General features: G+C 37.6%; 1 protein-coding gene across 2 annotated transcripts in view; it reads right to left on the bottom strand.

The window, feature by feature from the left end:
• Positions 1-349: 349 nt before the first annotated feature.
• fign (fidgetin) overlaps positions 350-14142 on the bottom strand; it is a 33660-nt gene continuing 19867 nt past the window's right edge. For both annotated transcript variants that reach the window (XM_008404025.2, XM_008404026.2), the window contains one exon: positions 350-3573. In XM_008404025.2, coding sequence (XP_008402247.1) covers positions 1340-3573 — 2234 coding nt within the window. In that variant the 3' untranslated portion in view covers positions 350-1339. The remainder of the gene's footprint in view (positions 3574-14142) is intronic.

Below are 14142 nucleotides of genomic sequence, written 5' to 3'. Positions count from 1 at the left end.
TGAAACTAAAACTGAGTAAGAAACTCTTAGGTAGACCCGGCGTAAAGCAAAGGACGAATATGTGGGGAAGCACCACAAGCCAACTGTGCCGTATGGTGGAGAGACTAGGATGCTTTGGACTCGTTTCTTTTCCAAAGGTCTTTGAATCCATGTTAGGGGTAACTTAGTTAGGTACTAAACACCTTAACGGAATATGCTGCTCCAGACGGACAAAAACTTCAAATATGTAAGCTATGCGCCACCGTTTGCCTCCATGCTTACTTCCGCAAACACTGAGCACTTCTTTTTATGGTGGTTGGCAGAGCACCGAGAACGCTGACGCTATTGCGCCCTATACTGCGCATGCGGGACACTTTCAGGCCGTTTGCCTGTTCACACTGCAGAACGCATACAGGTCGCATTTACTGGCAGTGTGAACGGCCCGGCAAAAACATCGGAATTGCCAAAGAAATCGGAATTGGGTCACTTCAGGCTGTAGTGTGAACGCACCCTTAGTGCTCTCCTGTTGGCAAATGAGGTTTAAAAAGTAATATATGAAAGAGCATCAATAGCAGTGGGGTTTTAACACTATTATTTCTTATCATTAAATAAATGTACTCAAAATATAGTTTGGGATCTGCAAAAATATGTAATTGTTATTTCAACCTCCTGCAATAAAAAATATATTAATTTTAAAGCTTTTAACACATCTTCATCACAAATGCTAAAAGTTCTAGAGAGCATTCATTTAAACTGAAATCACATTGAACAATTTATCCTCAAACCTACGAAGGCTACTGCAACCAAATTTAAGTCTTTAATGCAAATAAAATTTTAAAGATATGTGCATGTCCATTTTGCTATGATTAAATAAATCACATGCACACATAAAACCTGTGCAAGGTAATGATGCTCAGGGAAAATTCTGCCAATCAATTTAACTCAGCTGAAATTAACCACAACAGTTCACGGAGAGCACAAAACAGACAAAGCTGAACAACACTTTTGCAGTAAAAAAACAAAGGTTTGTTTCACATTGTAAAGCTCTTTTATATAAGCACACCACCAATGAAGATTGTGAGGCAAAAAGAAACTTAAACAGCACCATCTCAGGCACTTGATAGCAACAAAATCTCAAAATCAGCATTATATCTATATATATTTGTATATTTATATACAAAAAAGTGGGGCATCCTTTTAAATTTACTTTAATAAGCACGTAACACTGTGTGATGTCCAGATTGCTTCCATAACTCTAGATAAAATGCTGATATCACCACTGTTTTCTTATTGTTTGAAAAAAACCAAACACTGTTTATACTTATCATATTTTAAGGAAACTGTGTTTGACTGGTTCCATTCACTGACTACAGCCAAACATTTTATTCCACTCAGTGTACACATCAAGCTCTTTTTGAGATATGCTCGGCTGGAATTTGCAAAATACATTTTCAAAGTCTTGGTACGCGACTGGTCTCATCTGACTGGGATGGATACTGGGAAGGTCAGCCCCAGGAATGCCATGGAGAGAGCCAACGACAGCCTCTTGACACAGCTGGACTACATCCAGTCCAGAAAAACCCTCTGTCCTCTGAACCAATAATGACATTTCTTTGTCACTGAGACAATAGTTGTGCTGCGAGAGAAGTTGGCTGATTATCTGATGGCGTGCGGTTCCATCAGGCAATGGGATGAGCAAACGCTTAGTGAAGTACCTCCGTAAGGTCTCGGGTATCTCTTCTGGCTTACTGGTGGAGCAGACCACAAGAACATGGTCCTCTGCGGAGGTCAGAATACCATCGAGTTGGATGAGGAGCTCAGTCTTGAGGTGATTTATAGGGCTCTCCTCGGTAAGCTGGCCAGACAGCAGTAGATCCACATCGCTGATTAGGACTACTGCTGGTTGGCGACAGCGTGCTACAAGGAAAGAAGCTTGGATAATCTTGCCTCCTTCTCCAAGCCACTTGGTCACCAGTGCTGAACCACTCAGCCGCAAAAAAGCAGCCCCCAGCTGGCTGGCCATGCAGCGCGCCAGTAGCGATTTACCAGTTCCCTGAGGTCCAAACAATAGCAGACTCCGAGGTAATGTGGAAAGTCCGCTAAACATGTCAGGTCTCAAAATAGGCCACAGTATCTCCTCTTTAATAGTTGACTTGGCCATATCCAGACCTGCAATGTCAGTCCAGTCTACCGGAGAGCCCTGCTGAAGGATTTCCGTGTTGATCATTTCCACCAGGTTGGAATCACTGTTCTTTAATTGTTCCTCTGCAGCATGGATGGACGAGGTAGCCGTTCCTAAATCAGGTCCTGAAAGGGAGTGGGAGAGGTGCTGTCTGTGCTCATCAGTTTGCTCGCTCATGATTGGAGACCCAAACTTGCTGTAGGGCTCGCCAGTTCTTAGATCTCCTGCAGAGTTTTTGGTTGATCCGTAAGATGGAGGAGTTAGCGCTCTGCCAGAATGCACATTAAATTTTCTTTGTGGATCAGAGGCCAATTGCTGTTTGGTTGGCTTAAAAGCTAAAGACGATGGCTCGGAGTTTCTTTCAAAGCCGGTGCCCCTGTTTGAGTCTGAGACACTGCTGTCTGCTACTCTGTACATAGGGCTCTGTGAGGAGCGCTGTTGGTTGTAGTTGAAATTACCGTAGCTTGAGTCCACATCTCCATGTCCGCTCATGTAGAAAGCTTTTCGTTTTAATGAGTTGGATGAGCTGCCATTCAAAGGTGTAGGTGTGATTGGTGTGTGATTATGAGACTGGTAGGTGTATCCAGGCAAATTGGAGGGAGGTATTGGAGTGGGAGCTGCAATGCCAGACGGTAGATAAGCAGAAGGTGGTGGTGGTGCTCCCCCAGGGCTATAACCAGGACCCACGGCAGTCTGTGAAGCATACCCTGTTGGAGGATAACTGTAGTTGGGAAGGTTGGGAGACCCAGCATTGTAGCTTGGCACTAAAGCAGGTGGAGGTGGTGGAGGTTGTAGAAGCCCAGCACTCTGGAGAGGAGAGGGGTGAGGGGAAGGGAGGGCAGGGGTGCTCTGGCTGCTGTAGCTGGAATGCAGGTAAGAGCCATTGTAACTGGCAGTATATTCCTGAGAGGGGAGTCCCGAATGAAGAGTGGTGGCTGGATGACTCCCACAGTTACTACTTGAGTAGCTAGGCTCAGACAAGCTGCTTGCCACCCCTGGGGAGCTTCCTATGCTCGCAGACACGTCTGTAGGGGGGAGGGCAGCTGTCATTCCAGCTTTGCTCACAGATATAACATCTGGAGCACAGTTCATTGGGTAAATCCCCTCCTGCCAGGACTCATTCTCCGACTTTCGTCCATTCACGAGTCCACTGGAGCTATCGGAGTAGGCACACAGCAGGGCTCTTTCATTTGGGCCTTCTAGGATCCCAGAGTACTTCTCTGCATATTTCTTGAGCAGATTGGAGGCAGTCAGTGCAGAGATGTCATCGTTTGCCCACGCATACTGGTATGTTCGCTGTAAGTGCCCCCGATAGGCCTCCACTTTGTGTGCTGGGGAGCGGGTAGTGGATGAGATGTCAAAGTGTTGTTCTGCCCATTGTGTGTGCTCCGGGGTCCACTGCATCTTTAGACCTAGACAGTATGCATAAGGAAGAAATATGTCAAAGTAAGCATTCATTTTTTTCCACAATGGGCATGAGTGGGTATGAGATTCTCACAGTATGATAACCTTGAGCAGAAATACCACAATTTATGATATTTTGATATTTAAGCAAAACTATTAAATGGAAATCTATAGATCATCTAATTAATGTTAAACAGAAAAAACAACACTTATACCAACTGATGCATGTATCTATATTTAATAATTGTCATTTTGATGAATTTACCTAATACAGCTCTGGAAAAAAAAAATACAGGCTGCCGTTTTTTTTTTTCTAAAATCAGAATCTCTAACTGTATGATGGCCTTTCCATTCCAGTGTCTGTTGAACTATGCCAAATGCTGATTTCTGAATCTTTCCAATTTAAAGATGAAATTGAAAATGCTTTTGTAAATGTTAGTCAGTAAAACATGAAAAACATTGCAGTGGTCTCTGATTAATAAATACATTAAGTAGTACAATCAAGTAAAATTAGAAACGGTTTATTTTAAATGGTTGTTGAGTATTTTACTATATGGTTAAGGCAGAGAATTAATAGTCCCAGGAGGAGTAATCTTGAATTTGGTTAATACATAAATTACTAACTTGTAAAATTATTAACTGGAATGCAAATAAAGGTTTTCCAATTGATTATAAAAAGTATGAATAATTCTCAATGTGCCATTGTCAAAATAAATGGCTAAATAATAATATAGAAAACAATACTCATTTGACATTGTTTTATTATCTTTTGAGAAATGTGCATCTTATACATTAACCAAAACATGCTGCTTGGTTGTATGAGTATAATTAAAAATTTAAATGTGTATTGGTAATGTTAGTCTCATTCATTGTACCTAAACTGTTTTATTAAACCATTTTAATATTTAAAAGGAAAAAAAAACAGATTGATAATTAGTAGGCTATGTGCTGTAGAACTGTTCTGATAGTTTGTAGTTGCTTTTAGCTTGCAGCCATTGTTTTTGCTTTTTAAGATGAAAAATTACTACAAACAGCCAAACCAGTTGTTTTAGGTAAGCAAGGGGAAATTGTAGCATTCTTTACACAACACCTGCAATACACAGCAACATGTTTAGGAGGGTAGTGTGGTTCTACTCCCAAGCCTATTTAACAATAAGAAAAAAAAAAATTATATATATATATATATATATATATATTATTTTTCCCAAGGTGTTGAGATTAAAACACTAAGAGCTGCTGGAGTGCATTAATTTTAAATATACAGACAGACATACAAAACTAACTTAATGGCCAGCATGAGGATATTGGAGGCAACACCTGGTTACCATGGAATAATCTATCCAATGCAGAGCAGAATGACACAGACATTGCAGGTCAGTCTATAATCCAACTCTCATCTGAGGCATTCTGAGACAGTTTCAAATCTGCTTGGAGGAGAGCAGCAAAGCAATCTTCCTTGGCAGCGCTCTGTTGCTTTCATCACACAAAGCCCTCAGCCCAGCATGAATTACATCCACATCGAGTCTGCCTACTGCTTCCCACCCGACAGAGTGAAGAGGGGAAAAAAAAAAACAAGCTTCACTTGTCTTTTTCTCCGCAGCCTCTATATGAGGCCTAAAAGGGTTTGAATGACATAAATAATTAAGTTAAATCCTGAAGTTGATCTGCAAATAATAATAATAATAAAAAATTCCTTCTAGCTGTGCTTCTTTATTCTGGGATGATGGGGAAATATTCCCTCAGAACATAGTTTGCGGGATATTAATTCTCAAAACAATTTGAAACTGTGAACGGAGTCTTGTGCATCTTTCATCAGCATTAAGCTGAGTGACATACACAGACATATGAGAGAGAATGATCCAAACATGTCCCTCTCTTTGTTCTCTTGACACCATGACGTTATACTTTATACTTCAGCGGGTTAAGCAGATATCAGACGATTCAAACTGAAAAACAGCTAGTGTCCAGAGGCAGATTACAAACGCATGGTTTGTCTGTGAATTCCCTTTTGATTCCCTCCCAGCCATTTGCCAACCAGCCACACTAGACACCAGCAGCTAATTAGCAGGATGATGCTGCACTAATTGTGTTAATTTACAAGGTTTTAGTCAAAGAGATCTGTGCTGTGGCTCACATGGTTGTCAACCATCCAAGCTAATGACTGAAGGGAAATAAGCCTGAGGCAATAAGCTTGTGGGGAAAAATACGGTGATCAAAATACAAAAAAATAAATCCTAATGGATTGCAACTGAATGGAATTATTAAGCAAATATAATATGTTAAACAAATAGATTAATGTTGTAAATGCATTTGTAACAAATTTATGAATTTTCATTAAACCAACAGAGATGCACCAATTAGGATTTCCTGATTTCTGGTTTTCTTTGAGGGATAATCAGCTCATTCCAATTTTGATAGATTCTTATTTTTTTTATTCTGAAGAACATAACACACAAAAGAGAGAAAAAAAGAATGCACAAAATAATGCTTACTGCTATGTATACATTGAAGTATATGTCAACTATTTCTAAGGTAAATCTGATTAATTTAATATTAAAAATGTTTCTTATGAAATGGATAAAAAGAACAATAAAAAAAAAAACGATCTTCCAATTAAGGCAGAATCGAGGAAACAGCAATGAGTGCTGTATTGTCTGCCAAGAATCTAAAGCGGTGGTGACACTGCAGCGAGAGTAGCGGGATAATGGATTTTGTAAAAATCATTCAGTTGAGTTCCTTAACACTCAAGGCCCATTTTGTCAATAGCAAAATTGCACACAGCTCACACCGAGAGAGATTCTTCTATTACTGCAAATCCTCTCTGAACAATTTGCCACTTTGGACAAATCAAAGAGGAGCTACTCACAAAGTGTACTTGAGCTCACTGAGCATGAGGTGTTTTATATAAAACGGAGAAAATCCAAGACAGTCAAAACAGACCTTCCAGCTGAAAACAGATTTGCACTTTTTGTTAGCTTAACAAAATATACTAATCAAAGTAACCCACTTAATGCAAAATGTTACTGACATTTTGTAAATACTCCACGCACTCGTAGTGCACACATTTTAATTTTTTGCAGGAAAAATAAATTTTCAAATAAGATATTCTGCATGGAAAGCACAAACTGTATATTACCTTACACATATTTTCCATCAAACCAGATGATATAAACTCTAAAAGAATTCCCCCCACAAAAAATTACTGATAAATACTCCACATGCTGAAAAGTATTCGACACACACAACAATCCGGTGCTTTGGATACTAGAGTAAAATGTTGCCCTTTATTCTACCTGCACCTCAAAAAGGGGAAAAAGCATCTACAGTTTCCTTTGTTGTTCTCAAATAGTATAATTAGAGATCATTCAACAAGAGGAATGTTCTCACTGCCTTAGGACATGAGCTCAAGTTCCACTGATCAGTCAAAAAAAAAAAAAAGGGTCTTTGTTTTCCCGTTTTGAATTTGTCAATTCTTGGGTGAATTGACAAAACTCCCCCCCCCCCCCNATTTTTGGTCATGTTTTGTCGGTGACCAAAGTCAAATAAACTGTCTTCTACTTTATGTGAAATCTAATTAAGAACCACACATTTCTGATAGGCATACAGACTTATTATTGCTATGAGATTCTCACTCACTCTGTACAAAAACTTTTAACTGAAATGTGATTTTAATCATAAGAAAAACATACAATTATTCCTGCTTCTTCTAAAATATTGACATGTTGATTATTGCAGTTCTGATACATATTTATATGAGTGATTCACCATATTTATTATATACATATGCTTAAAGAAGAGTAAATAATATAAAAAAAAAAAAAACTGTAAACCTGGCTATTGCATGGAGTATTTCACCCCTTTTCCACTCTTTTTTTTATAATGGAACATTGTAAGTCTACCAAACCTACCAAATGGATGTAAACTAGTTAATTAGTAGGACTATCTGCTCTGGTAGTTGACCATCCAGTCAGCTGCTCAACACACAGGCTGTTAGTAGAAGGCTTGCATAATCTATTACAAATTTAGTCATAAATTATAAATACTCTATAAGTATAGTTATAGTTGGTGATGCTGTAAGCAAGCATCACCAACTACGTTGGCTATGTTTGGTAGGTACCAAAGTATTTGGTGATGCTTGCTTTATAGTGCTGCAGAAAATGTCTATAGGGTAGAAATGCTGATAAATTCAATATGAGGATGTGTTGACATGGGAAAAAATTGCTTTATTGACAAAACAGTGATGCAGATGGAACTTTCTTGATAAACTATGTCTGGTTTGGAAAAAAGGAATTAATTTATTCCAGTGTGTAAATAACCAACTAACTGAGGTTCACATTTACAAATAACCCAAAGCAATATGATATTTAAACTCCACCTTAAATTATATCGTCATGGCAACATTTGCCATCATTATTATTGAATGTTTCCTAATATTTTGAACTTCTTCCTCCATATTTTTTAAAACTACAATTTAAAAATATTTCCCAATGGGGTAATTTGCAACTGGAAATATTTATAAAGTGGTGAACTTGCTTTTTTGTAAAAAAAAAAAAAAAAAATGGATTAGAGAAGATTCAGAACTCTCCACCACTCTTCCAGGCATCTCAATAAGAAGCCTAAACTGTAGGAGCAGAATGACAGAAAATTTTAGGAGATTTGAAAATAATGATTGTACACTTTAAAATCTCATCTTTACACTCATCTCTATGACCAAAGTGTTATGTATTAATTACTGCACATAAATGTCCCGCTCTTCAACAAAAAAAAAAAAAGAAAGCATTGATGGAAGGCATCTGGCAAGTGGTAATGCAATGGTGTCATTTGGTGCCGTGCTGTTTAATTTCTGGTTGAGTGATCGTTGTCGATGAAACAGGGACGCTGACCTTTTTGGTAACTATTAATTTGGTAAGCCCTATAGGCCGTTTTTAAGCAAACAAGGCTGGGGCCTCCACTCTGTCCATCCAATTTCCTAGTGCGTAAATTGGACCACCGCTTGCACAATTCTCTATTCATTACAGTGCTGCTGAAAGGAAGCACAGAGGTGGCAGAGTGGTTTTCTTTTCCCCTTTCTGTGCATGTGTGCACAGTTTGTGTGTACGAGCAATCGGGTGAGGAAGAGAGAAGCAGAATGGAAGCGAAATGCCTTCCAGGAGGTTCCCAAGCATAAAGAGCTGGACCTTCCTTTCGTTCTGTTGCTCTGGACGGGGGGCGGAGAGGGAGAGGGGGGGTAGAGTGGGCGGGTTGAGGATTGTGGTGGGGGAAGTAAAAGCTGTCGTAATTGAAACGCAGCCTAATCAGACTCATTACCATTTTTACCAATTTGCACCACCAAAGATGCTTATTAGGTAACTGTGTTTAATAAGCTGCTCTTTAGAAAACTCACTGTAATGAGCTCTTTAAAGTCAGACTTGAGCGTGATTACACACTGAAAGTGTTTTTGCAAAGCTGAAGCAGACTGGTGCATTAAACCATGTAGGATGTCACAATTAAGCAACACAATCTCAATGCATCACACCAACAATAGTCGATGCTAAAAAGTATTCGTCGCTACCAATCATTACAATTCAAGGATTTTTTTTTATTTTTTATCACTGGATATAAACTTAATTATGGAGCTGTTTGCTTTTATTCTGCATAGACAGAGCTTTTTACTCGACGAGCACGCAAACACAGCCGACAGCCAGCAATTATGTTTAGAAATAAAAACACTCTCGTGCTTACATTCACATTCACTAGAGATAGTCAGAGTAGGGATGGGACGAAACACTAATGCAATGTGAAATGGTAATCGGCACAGCTACGGACAGTCATTCATCTTACATATCAAGTTAAGACAATTTAAACTCAATTTAGATCTCTGTGTGGCAGTAATTCTCATCTTTGGATAGCAGGGTGCCATTTAACCCCTCATTTGGAAAATACACGTCTTCCTCTGTCACTGTCTTTTCCAGGGCTACTGTCCGCACATTTCACAGCTTGGCCACCCATGGCAGCAAATTACTGCTCTTCTCTAAATTCTTTAGAGTCCACTGATCCAAGCCGATGATATTCTCATCAAAGGTGGAAAATGACTGTAAAAGAATGTGTTTTGGGATTTTAGGTACCACATTGAGAAAGCACATTTCAGTGACGAGAGCTTTTGTTTGCAATCAATGACAAATGCAGAACGTGGATAGCTACAGAGTCACTCTAGGTATAGCTAGTAATTTAAATCAGCTGTTCTAAAGGGACAAATCTTCTTGAGTGATTTTTAGTGAAAATCAAAAATGATGGCCAATGGATTGAAAATTCCTGTTAATTAATAGTTAATGATTACTCAAATTCCATAAATTTATTGGACGATAGGTACCAAGTTATATATATATAATCTGATGTAGCTAAAAGTGATTGAAGACATCAATCCCATATCCATGAATCTAAATTAAATGTACACAATTTTAAGATTTCATATATGACACATTTATAAAGGCATTTATGAGTATTTTACAGAGATTAAACCATTCACTCCCAAAAACATTTTAAATTGTCTATTTTTCAGATGGACTTGTATTTAAGGTATTTCTAGTGCTGCTCCTTTGAATTTTATATTCATTGCATAAAAGACTCTATATAATCTGATAGACGTTTCTTAAATAGAAAACATTTTAACCAGTTTGAATAATAAACTTAACTCGACGGCATTGTTTGATAATTACGACACATTTTGAATGCATGTTATGTGCTTGGAATATATTTGCTGGATCCAGCTTCAATTCACCTCTTCTTTTGTAAAGTATCTTGAGATGTTAAGTGTTATAAAGCCAACTGCAATATATATGGAAAAAACTTTAGTTACAAAGAAGATTTAAAAAGACGAATGACAGCTGGCACTAATGCAGGCCATGAAGACAATGTCTAAACGTGGAAACAAGAATATCATTCCTTTTTTTTCTTAATACTAAAAAAGTAACAGAATAAATTATTACCCACATCTGTTTGCAGACGTTTGCATTAATAAAAGATGAAGACCTTCATTTTTTTTTATAGTCTGCTGTATGGATGACAAATCAAAACTTCTGTCATTTTCCTCAGCGAGATTTCCATTTACTCTGTAGGACAACCTGCTTGCACAATGGACCATGTCACTGCTGACTGCACCCGTTAAAGCAAACAGATGCATACGATGATTATGTTAGATACATAATCACAAAGTCAACAGATTCTTCCACTCCTTAAACAGAACGTAGAATGCTCAGTATGGTAGCATTAAACCCCTTCCAGACTCAGTCCTGTTTAAAGTTTAATATCACATCAAAAGTTGTAATTTTATAGTATCTAAAATCAGTGTAACTTGGATCACAATTTAGACACAGACTTGGTTCTTAAAGTAAACTAGCTCCATGAGAAGCAAACTCACTTTTTCCTCTCTACACAAATCTACATATTCCTTGGCCAAGAGAATTCAATTTATACACTGTGTAGTCTGAAGATTCATAACTGAAGTCACAGCCTCATTACTTATAATATATAATCATTACTTAAAATGATTCCTAAAGTTTTGTCAAAACAGTAATTTAACTTCAAACGCATTTTATATCTTGCTTTTATCAAATCAATTAGCCAACAACAACCATAGTGGTTTAGCTGGAGTTATGTGAAGTTCAGGTTAGTGAGTGCTCCCCCATAAGTTCACTAATAATGTTAATAACCAGAGAAAGGTATATTGGAAATCTTCTCTTTTAGCAAGGGTTATATTTGCTATCTCACTTAACTAAGTCAATAAATAGTTCAGTAGAAAACATATCTGGATGCAAAGATCTTAAATCATTGCACCAAACTCATAAGAGAATGGGTTCTGCAGGTTTTTATTCCAGTCATATTTCTCCAGGTAGATGGAGGCTTTGTATTTCTTATTGCTTAATTTAATTAAAGTGGTCATCTTATGGCTTTAACAGATTTTTCATGTTCTATGTGTGGTAGGCCTGTGCTTGTATTCACACAATTTATTTCATTTTATTTTCACAGTACAGCTCTAAGCTTAGGTCTACAGTGTTCAGTCCAGCCAAATAAAATAAGAGGGGGCAATTAGCTTTTTGTCAATTTCCTACTGGGGGGGGGGGGGGCTTAAGGCTTAAATTACCTAGAATTTAAGCCTTGGTTAAAGCTTTTCCCAGCACAAAATGCTAGGAGCAAAAGAAAAGCTTTTTCTGTAAAAAAGGATAAATAGATTTTTTTTTTCTGTACAGAATTTTCTAGAACAGCATTAAATTATGGTGAGTACTGGGATGTGAGTCAATCAAAACAGGGGGAATTGATAATGTTGGCCTCATGCAAAAGCAAACTGCACAACAAGAAAACATTGTTAGCAGAAGCAAGATGTGAGCTGATTTAAGATTGTAGGTGTCAATTTGTGAAAGAAATGATACAGCAAAACACATTTTAGGTGAAGAGTTGTCAGAACATAAACCAAGTTATCTGTTGGAGCAGAATACTGAAGGGACACTATTATGTAATATCAACTTTTTTGAGCTTTACATCATGTTATAATGTTATTCTGTCATCAAAAAACATACCTGGAGGGTTGCCTCAATTTTTTCATGCATGTTTGAGAAATACTTTCATCTCCTGTGGCAACCACTCAGCTGTGCAAAACGCCTGGGTGCACCAAGCACCACTTTCAAGATGCAGCTCTTCCTCTGAGCTGCAGTTGCCAAGCTTTCGTACTTCCGCCTCACAAACCACACCTTCCTCAAGACTCCCCCACTCACAGCTCCCAAAGATTAGCTTGGTGCAATTAGCAAGCACCTGGTGGAACTGTGCATCATCTGAGCACATTGTATGAGCTACTTCTCAGCAATTCTGGTGAAAAAATATTTAAAGGAGGACTACTGTTGTGATAACTTCCTGAAGGTGAAGTTTCAGAAAGAGCAGGAGTTTGTAAAGAGACAAATGCCCAGTTTCAAGGTGTTCTGTATCTTAAAGAGACTCTGGGTTTGGGATAAAACGTCTTATAGCAACTGCTTAAATCTTCATAATTAGCATCATTTATTTTCTTATGATTCCAAAAACGGAATTTTGTATTTGACAATTCTAAATCATTCCTGCTATATTAAATGTTCTGTTTTAATTGAGAGGTGACTAACAGCAATGCTGTTTTTTTTTTCTTACAATGTGAAAGTGGTTTTGAGTGTAAGGACAGAAGACCTCTAAAGTCTTTGCAGCGCCATTTTTCAAGGCTGCCTGTCACATAATTTCCCCTCTGAAAATACCCTGTCAAATCTTATGGGATGTGTTTCATTTATAGTAATAAGACATTCAATAAAACAAGCTGATATTTTACTGCTGTTGACTTACATTAATAAAGAAAAACATTGAAAGAGATGATGTATTTTTTTATATAATCTGTACATAAAACTGCTTGATTAATTTGGAAAATAAGTTTGGCAACTACAAAGCTGCTAAAATCTTGAATCTTCAAGCTTAGAAACCATTTTAAAAGACACTGGCCAACTGTACCCAGTGATCTTATTTCACTGAAAAATTAAATGCATTAAATGTAAAAACTCAATATTTTGGTTCTTTGAACACATTAACCAATAGCTTGTATTTTGATGGTGCTGAGCTGAATAAAAATTGGAAAATATTTTAAATGATAATAAAATAAATATGTTTTGATGTTTTTGTATTTAATATTTTTCAATATAATTTTTAAAACTTGAATATTTACAACATTATTTACATTTTGTGTCCAGGATAACTTCAAAACATACAAAAAAACTAAACATGATACATTTCAAATAGAATACAGTAATGGTGTTAGTAATAAACTTGACAGTAAAATGATTATCCTTCTTGGAGATTAAGAACGGTCTCTGAATAAATCCAGAGTTACATTTTTGATGCTCCATTTTTATGCCAACATTGATTTTTTTTTTTTTTTAAACAAACCTGCAATAAACTCCACTGGCTTTCCATGAGTCTCATTTTCCCCACTAATTCAGTAAATTGTGAGGTTGAGCTGTCATTTCTTTTTCTCTGCCAAGCTCATTAAACTATGACTCTTCAGGCCAAAAGGCCCCAAAGGTAACATCTTCCATTACTGCCCTAAGTACAGCAAAATCTACACACGTACTGAAAGAATGGACCCAGCACAGTCCAGTGGAACGTAAACACTGGTTTAATCCAAGTCAACTCCTGGAGACAGCCTTCAAAGTGTTACTGCTGTGCATAATACTCAAATGACTTGTTAGCTAGAAGAACACAGCGATTTAATGGAAGAACTGGCTAAAACATGTTTAACCTTGCAGCACAAACATAGTAAAAGCTGTAATTTTATAAGCCTCTGTGTGCATAGTTACTTCACTTCTTGAGGGATTACACACTTCAAGAGAGAGCAGAGGCAGATTGTAACCCTACTCCGAGGGATCATTGACCAAAAGCTACTCACCAACATCTTTATAACGCATAAGTTTAGCTGCCCCCAAGGAAGAGAAAAACAAGTCCAACTCCTCGACTTCTACTTTAAAGCTGCACAGAGAGTCATGTGACTTTCACACCAGCAGGCCCGCTGGACATTCACAAATTATCCTGTTCACTGG

This window comes from Poecilia reticulata, linkage group LG2 (assembly GCF_000633615.1).
Source record: "Poecilia reticulata strain Guanapo linkage group LG2, Guppy_female_1.0+MT, whole genome shotgun sequence".
Lineage (NCBI taxonomy): Eukaryota > Metazoa > Chordata > Actinopteri > Cyprinodontiformes > Poeciliidae > Poecilia > Poecilia reticulata.
Note: the sequence above shows the minus strand (reverse complement) of the source record. Positions and strands in the feature narration are given on the sequence as shown.